Source organism: Triticum aestivum, chromosome 5D (genome assembly GCF_018294505.1).
Source record: "Triticum aestivum cultivar Chinese Spring chromosome 5D, IWGSC CS RefSeq v2.1, whole genome shotgun sequence".
In the NCBI taxonomy this organism is placed as follows: domain Eukaryota; kingdom Viridiplantae; phylum Streptophyta; class Magnoliopsida; order Poales; family Poaceae; genus Triticum; species Triticum aestivum.
In genome coordinates this window covers 478,657,651-478,665,529 of record NC_057808.1, presented here as the reverse complement: position 1 = coordinate 478,665,529, position 7,879 = coordinate 478,657,651, and the positions used below count along the sequence as shown (strand labels likewise).

Sequence of the window (7,879 nt, the reverse complement as noted above, 5' to 3'; positions counted from 1 at the left end):
GCATTTTCTTAGGGTAGTTGGCATTTCTTTGTTTTAGCATAACATTTAGCATTTACTGTAAAAAATAAATTTAGTATTTTTTTTTATTTTTTTAGCATTTCTCGAGTTTTTTTTCTTTTGAGATCATTTTAGCATTTCTCGAGTTTTTTTTCTTTTGAGATCATTTTAGCATTTCTCGAGTGGTTCTCTTCAGGATTTTGGGTGCACCTCATTTAGGCCCATCTGCCTGTCGACTGGACCGAAGCCCACGAACCAATCCACGTGCGCCGAGCGTGTTTGTTACTTAGAGCTCGACCGGATCTGTCTCGAGCCCATTACACACCTGCATCTCGGAATCATCGCGCAGCATCAGGCGATTCGACCTCGCCGTTGCCCAGGCGCCGGAGACGACGACGCCGACGAGATGACGGTGTTCCACTTCCTCAACTGCGCGGTCCTCACCTTCGGCCCCCACGTCGTCTACTACTCCGCCACCCCCCTGTAAGCAAACTACCTCTACCTCTCCCTCCCTCCCTCTCTGCCCGCGAGATCCGTATCCCAAACGTGTTAGATCTGTGCCCGTCAAGCGGTCTGGTCTTTGCTTGGTTACGTGATCCGGGCACGGCGGAGTAGGAATGCCGCACACTGTTAGTTCCGCGTGCGATTTTGGCTGGTCGGATGGGGTTTTGATCAATGTAGTTTCAGTGAATTTTGCTCAGTTGAGTCTGGGTTAGGAAGGTATTGGTTTAGTGCGTGGTGTAGACGAGTTTATACTGAAATGTTCGCTTGGATTCGAGCTTTGTCGGGTGAGTTGTGCTGGTCGAATTGAATCTGATTGGCTTAGTCATAATCAGTGTGGTTTATGTCTCCTCTAGTGTCAAGCAAGTTCAGAGCATCGTAGCTCATTTTGTAAGCTGGAAGGGAACATAATATAGTAGAAGAAGTGCCTGCATGAGTTGCACGCTAACAATATGAAGTGCTGTGAGTAATGAACTTGAACCTCGTCAAGAACTTGATGTTAGTTAAACAAGAGAATGCATGATAATTCTATGATTCTATCCATGTGCTGAGTAAAGAGTTACTATGCAATTGTCTGATAGTGATATGAAGCTGTAAAACATTCTAGCTGCGGTGAAGACATTTGAAGTACTCCCTCTGTAAACTAATATAGGAGTGTTTAGATCACTATTTTAGTGATCTAAACGCTCTTATATTAGTTTACGGAGGGAGTATTTGATAATAATTCTAGGAAGGTAGTAACTGTATTCAAGTAGACACTGTTATTTGTAATTGGTGTAACGCTCAAATAATACTAAGCTAATCAGATTCGATTTGAAACGAAAAATATGATTATTTCCTTTATTTTTTCACTTTTACTTTGTAACATACATGGCAATTAGCCAGTCCCTGGAATGAGTTACACGTGTGAGTTGTGAGTTATGTCAGACATTCTACAAGTCCTGGGCAAATTCAGTTCAACAAAGTTTCTGACCACAACCAATCAGAACACTACAAACAATAAACAGTAAACCATTGTGGTATGACCTTCATATCTGAACAACGTCCTTCGGTACACATCTATTGGAAAAGCATCAACAGAAACAACCTTTGACATTTATATCTACTACACTCATCTTGCCACCTCCCCATCGTCCAAGAATCACTTAGCAAATTTCTAAATAAACCTTACACTATATGATCTCTAACTTATCCGGACTCCAGCAGGTGGTTTTTTAAACGGCAAGACCTAGCTTGGCCTGCACAAGTGCTAGTTCTCATATTTTATAAATACTTAAATAGGTCCATGATCAATCATCAGCCCGTCACTCGCACTCATATTATCTACACCATCTTGCTTTTTGTTAAGCATCTGAAGTATCATCAATGGCAGCATACACCATCAAGATGTTTCCCTCTTTGCGCTCATTGCTCTTTTTGCCTGTGCTTGTATGGCAACTACCAATCTACAGTACTTCCCACCAATTATGACAGGTGGGTGCCATAGATCTGTGTAGGCAGTATATGATGTAGGCATTCAGCACAGGTGGCTCCACAGCCATGACCATATGGAAACAATGGAAGAGTTTTTTCTCACTGCACTGATCCACCAAGGCTAGGGATATCCAATGGGATGGAGCTATTTCCCTTGGCACCTTATAGTCCTCAGACGATGAACAGAGCACTAGATGCCCTAATCTACTCCTATGCTAAGTGTCTTTGTTTGGTTTGATTTCTTGTGAAAGCGGCTAGCCCCATCACTAAAGCATGCCTGTTCCATATGAAAGGTGATGTAGGTAGCCATCCTCATGGCCTTTTCACCCTACAGCCGTTGCACTTTTTTTATTAAATGAAATAGTTCGTTTTCTCGCTCTTAACTCGAAAGTACTAACTAAATAGGGGCACGGAGAAATAAAGAAGTGTGGGGGAGAAGCAGCCGAGCTCATTCCCTTCCATTCCTGCTCTATAGTAGGGGTTATGTCCCCCTTTCCTAGTGAGAGCAATACGCAATGCTGCTACGAATAGAGATAGTGCCCCAGGGCATGCTGCCACAGTGATACTATGGTGCCAGCTGCCAGATGTTACTGAACATGCATCAGGTTCTTGATGCATACCATGACGGCGATGAGGCTTCTGTATATGGGAAGCATGCTGCCAACCTACTTCCATATGCCCCTTGTGGTGGTTGATGAGCGGGTTATATACTCCAGTAATAAGAGTTGCACACTATAGTGTGTGATTGTTAAAAGATAAGTACCAACAATTAAGGGGTGTAGTCCAGTAATAACTTTCACATACTATCGTGTGTGATTCGTCGAAATAAGAACCATAAATGAGGTATTGATCTGCTGCATTAAACACTGGTGTAGAAGCAGCAATAAGTTTCCAATACTACCTTTTGCAGGTCAGAGTATGACACGATTGGCACCAGTGTAAAAGCAGCTGTTGTTTATCTTGGAGCAGCACTTGTAAAGGTGAGTAACTAGTCGTGGATTCTTAGCACCATGATTGACATGCCCAAACAATCCACCATTCATTGATCTGCCATTGCATGAGAAACTTTTTAGTTGTTCGATCAATGTGCTCTTGCCAACTACTTGACTTATACAATTAGCAGGTTCTTTGGAATTACCACTCAACTAGTGTTTTTTACTTTTACATCCATGTACCAGTTTTGAGAGCAAATTGGTTCTCCAGGGGTTGTATGCCACTCAGCAGGTTGATTTTTTTTTTGTCGTTGAAATTCCCGTGAGTCTTAATTTTGCATGTCATCCTGATATCTTCCCTGTAATGGTTTGTACTTGTTATCTTCCCTGTTATGCAGTTCTGTACAAATTAGAAGGTTGTAAATGGCATCTTAATTTTGCATGGTTTGTACTTGTTATCTTCCCTGTTATGCAGTTCTGTTTGTCCAAAAATCACAGTACAAGTTGAAGCTTGTCATCCTGATATTGTCACCTTAGCCTGTTTGTTATTCCTTTCTTTTTATTGTTACCACATGACGATTTACATTGCCTTTGTTTATGTTTTAGTTTTTGGCATACTACATCAGTATAGTTTTCTATGCTTACTTATCACCAGTTGCATGGAAGAGACTTGTGGGATTGCTAACCATTGCTATTTTATAATGGCAGCTTGTTTGTTTAGCAACGTTCCTCAAAGTACCTGATGCGAATGATAGCTTTGATCCCTACCAGGTACATTTATGCACGTTAACAAAACATGCCTGGATTTACCCTGTTTGCCAGTGTATCTAATCTTCCGATTATTTTCAACCCTGCAGGAATTAATGAAAATTCTAATTGGGTTTATAGATGTTGCTGGCCTTTATTTTGCTTTGACACAGTTGACCCACAGAAACATCTCCCAGAACCATAAGTTCCAGGCTGTTGGTCTTGGTGAGTTCGTAGTTGTGCTTGTTCATTTTCTGACTTAATTTAGCTGAAGTGTGTCTTGTCAAATGATAACATTTCATATGTTTGTTTTAATCTTATTTCCCATCTCCATTCTGTATGCTCACCTGCCTTACCACACGTTTAAATTTCTACTTTTCCTTCCATACTGTGCTGGTCAACCTTTTTATAAACAGATGCATTTCTGATGTTGATCTTTGTATGAATTGCTGCTTGCCCTTTTAGCTGCATTGAAGTTTGTTTTCATGCTCATGCTTTTGTCATTCACACAATTGAAAGAATAGAGACATGCTTATTTTGGCTACAGATAGCGTTCTCAGGAAATTGAATGCTCTTGCTTCACTTTATTATTTAAATTGAATTGGACCTCCTTAAGTTTGTTACTCCAGATAAATTTGGAAGCAATGCAATTCTTCGACCTATTTCCAGCTGCAATTTAACCTTATCTTGACTATCATTGATCTATTGGACATTTTTGGGGTTTCAGGCTGGGCTTTTGCTGATTCAGTTCTGCACAGGCTTGCACCTCTCTGGATTGGGGCACGAGGGCTTGAATTTACTTGGGAGTACATATTCCAAGGACTTGAAGCAAATGCCAATCTTGTAATGCTACTATATAGTGTGAAAAATATAATGTCAGGTTCCTTTTTTTGATTATCCTAATTTTAGAAGACTTACTTTTGTACTTCTGCAGGTGATGACCCTCTCCCTTGCTGCATTAGGATCCTTGATGTGGCTGAGGAAGAACAAACCTAGGACTTTAATTCCAATAATTTATGCATGTGCTCTGCTTCTGGCAACAATGCCATCTATCACCAGGTAATCCCGTTTCTATAATGCTGCAGTAATCCTCAAAAAGAATTATTATCATGCTTCAACATATGTTGATGTTCTTATTTCCTTTTTTCTTGAGAAATTATTCTTGGTTATGAAGTAGCAATACCTAGTACCGCCTACACTTGCTCAATACGGATCTGAGAAAAATATATCCATCCACAAACATTTCTGCTGTATTCCATATCACTTTTGACCTACTGTTATTCTTGTCCAAAATTCACTACATTCCCATCATGTTAACTCTAAAGTTGGTGCATCTCTCCTATCCATGGAATATCCTTAGTTACAAGTCAGTATTGGTTGTCTTGGAACTTTGTCTTTCCTTGCGGACCACTGAAATTTTAGGACACACAGAAAGTTCAGTTAATCCGAAGTAAAGCCCTATTGTGTGCTGGACAATAGCATTTGCATTGAACATCATAAGCCATTGGAACTTGAGTAACATTGTCTTGGAAGTAATATCTCTTGTCTGCCATGTTTATCAGGGCAGATTCTTTCAAACCAGACATACTTATGTTGCAAATTTTGGTGGACATGCACTAAAAGGATTTAGTTGGGTGACATGTTTTGTACCTGTTTTCAGTTGGAACATCGTTCTGCATTCATCTCCATTTGATTCATGTATTATGTGCTGCACTTTGATGGCTTGTGCCATTCAATTATATTTCTTCCATTTTTGTTCACGCTGCTAAACATGCTAAAACAATATTGCAGTTACTTGCGGAGATCATTGGAGTGGCAGACTCCCAAGGTGGTTGGCTTCGAGCTCTTCTCCTCCTTGGTTATGGCTTTCATCAGCTGGCAGCTGTTCTCGGCTTGTCAGAGGCCGATGTAATCAACGAAACAAAGCACTGCGGGATTTGCCGGAGATTTGGTGCTCCCAAGATGTCTCTTGTTGTACTTGGGCAAAATTAGAATGCTGCTTAGAGCCTCGGCGCTACCGTAACATATATTTTGAGGTTCAGTTGCAGAACGTTTTACTTTATTTGTCGGCCATAGTGCAGAAACACATGATCTGATGAGTGCTACTGCTACTGTAACAGGTGCTCTTGTAGGAATCGAGCTAAAACGTAGCACCTTATTCCCTGTTGTATCACATATTCTGCTCAATAGCATTGCATCTTCTAGTCTGAAGCCAAGACATTCACTTATGCCGACAGATTATGAGAAAATACACTGTCGTTTCATCTTTGGTACGATACATGGTTTTGGTCAGGAAGAGATGTCAGACAACGTTGCATTATGACTTCTGATTGTTGTGCTATCAATGTTGCAGAACATTTCCCCTTTCGAAGTTTATTCCTCCTAAGAAAACGAAGAAATCAGGTCAATATGGGCATAATCATCATAAGGAATCTAGTACCTCCATTCTTGTGAGTCGAATGAGCCTGAAGAGAGAATACACTTTTGTTCCGCATTTCCACCTTGCTATCAAGTACTCCCTCCGTTCCATAATGTAAGACGTTTCTTGACACTATACTAAGTCAAAAAACGTCTTATATTATGGGACGGAGGGAGTAGTATATATGACTTGGGTTTGCAAGGTGTCAGATATTGTTGCATTATGACTTTTGAACATTGTGTTATCAGTCTTGCATAACATTTTCCTCTTTTCTTTTCCGAAAAACATTTCCCCTTTCGAAGTGTACTCTTCCTAGAGAAGAATCAGACAAGCAGCGAACAATCGAGAGACAAATTTGCAGGGCTGAGCCTCCAAAAATGTGTTTCCGGGGTATTCATCAATCGATTGTCATTGATACAAAACCAAATGTAAAATAGCATACATCACGTTTTATATATCACGGCTTACGCGCCAGCCAAACAGCAGCCTGAACTGAACTGAACTGAAACGGCTGGTCAGGGCAGGCACACGGCGTTGGGTTGGGTTTCACTCACTCCTCCGACTCCTCGAAGGCCGCCTCGGCCCGGAGCAGCACGAAGCCGACGGCGACGCCGACGAGCGTGAGCGCGTTCATGACGACGGCGATCTGGAAGATCTCCCCGGCGGCGTTGCACTGCGCGCCAAACGAGCCCCCGCGCCTCTTCCCCGCGGGGCTGAGCGACGCCACGATCCTGGCGAACTTGTAGTCGGCGCTCTTGCGCACGCCCAGCATGGTCACCTTGTTGAGCCCCTTGAGGCCGCTGTAGGCGTTCATGCCCTCCACGTACGTCACGCCGGACCTCTTCTTCGCCGCCGCCGCCGCCGGCGCGCCGGCGAGCTGCGGGAGCGTGGCCACGGAGAGCGACGCCATCGGTCGAGCTCGGCTGAACCTGCAGTCAGTCAGAGACAAGCAAGGGCTGCGTAATCCGTCGCGAGCTGCGATGATCTGGTGCGGGGAATGTGGGTTGGGTTGCTTGCTTACCTCCGGTGGTTGTCGAGTTCTTGGCGCTGGAGGAGGAAGGAGTGTGGCCGGCTGCGGTGCTTGGGGTTGGGTGGGTCACATAGAGGGAAAGGAGTGGTTTTTGTACGGGGGATCAGGGAAGGATAAGGTGCGGGAGGGAACGGGCGGTGGCCGGAGGGCAGTTTATCCTTGCTCCTCGAAAGGAGAAGGTCCAATTGGTGGCTAGATGGATCCCCATTGGCCGGACCTGGTCCACATGTGCATGCTTCGCCCTTTGTTGTTTCGAGGGTCGTTCGTGGAATCCACACGCTGGCCTAGGAGTAGTACATTTTACTTTTTTTAGGATCCCATACTTTATTAATTTGGAACAATATTCAAAAGGATACAAAGAGGGTCATGAGGGGAAATAAGCCACAAGTGGTGACCCTGCGGAGGCGAGGCGGAAAATTTTACAAGATTGTGAGCCTCATGATTCGAAGCACGACCTTCGAACATAAAATCAAAACAGTAAAATGTGCTCTTCTATTATCTATCTCCTTGACGACTGTGATATGAGGGCCTCCTACTCCTTTTATGATGTCATTCACAATCGGTTCGCAGTCACTAGCAATTATCAAGTGATCCAAAGTTAGATCAGCCGCAAGTGCTAAAGCCTCACGGCAAGCAATGGTCTCTAAAATTGTAGGGTTGATAACACCGAGTAGAACAGTTGATGAGGACCCAAGGTAGTGACCGTGTTCATCCCTGCATACTGCCGCCGTAGCTCCAACACGCCCATCATAGGACAAATCCCCTGAAGGAAATATGCCC

The 7,879-nt window shown here is 43.2% G+C and overlaps 2 protein-coding genes across 2 annotated transcripts; one reads left to right on the top strand and one right to left on the bottom strand.

Annotated features, from left to right (window-relative positions):
* Positions 1-269: 269 nt before the first annotated feature.
* LOC123122945 (transmembrane protein 147) lies at positions 270-5,861 on the top strand. Its single transcript, XM_044543335.1, has 7 exons — positions 270-480; positions 2,882-2,951; positions 3,612-3,674; positions 3,761-3,875; positions 4,378-4,493; positions 4,585-4,709; positions 5,442-5,861. The coding sequence occupies exons 1-7, from the start codon at positions 404-406 to the stop codon at positions 5,560-5,562; spliced, it is 687 nt and encodes a 228-aa protein (XP_044399270.1). The 5' UTR covers positions 270-403; the 3' UTR covers positions 5,563-5,861.
* A 601-nt stretch (positions 5,862-6,462) lies between these two features.
* LOC123122946 (uncharacterized) lies at positions 6,463-7,324 on the bottom strand. The gene is made up of 2 exons (XM_044543336.1): positions 7,091-7,324; positions 6,463-6,998 (listed from the first exon to the last, which is right to left on the bottom strand). Exon 2 carries the CDS (start codon positions 6,977-6,979, stop codon positions 6,620-6,622), a length of 360 nt encoding a protein of 119 aa, XP_044399271.1. The 5' UTR covers positions 6,980-6,998; positions 7,091-7,324; the 3' UTR covers positions 6,463-6,619.
* Between the last annotated feature and the right edge of the window lie 555 nt (positions 7,325-7,879).

Excerpts from the sequence above, each read along its gene's own strand:
- LOC123122946 (XM_044543336.1), bottom strand. The coding sequence starts at position 6,979 with ATGGCGTCGCTCTCCGTGGCCACGCTCCCGCAGCTCGCCGGCGCGCCG.
- LOC123122945 (XM_044543335.1), top strand. The coding sequence starts at position 404 with ATGACGGTGTTCCACTTCCTCAACTGCGCGGTCCTCACCTTCGGCCCC. Across the intron at positions 481-2,881 it reads TACTACTCCGCCACCCCCCT|GTCAGAGTATGACACGATTG; the intron begins GTAAGCAAACTA and ends TACCTTTTGCAG. Across the intron at positions 3,675-3,760 it reads ATAGCTTTGATCCCTACCAG|GAATTAATGAAAATTCTAAT; the intron begins GTACATTTATGC and ends TCAACCCTGCAG.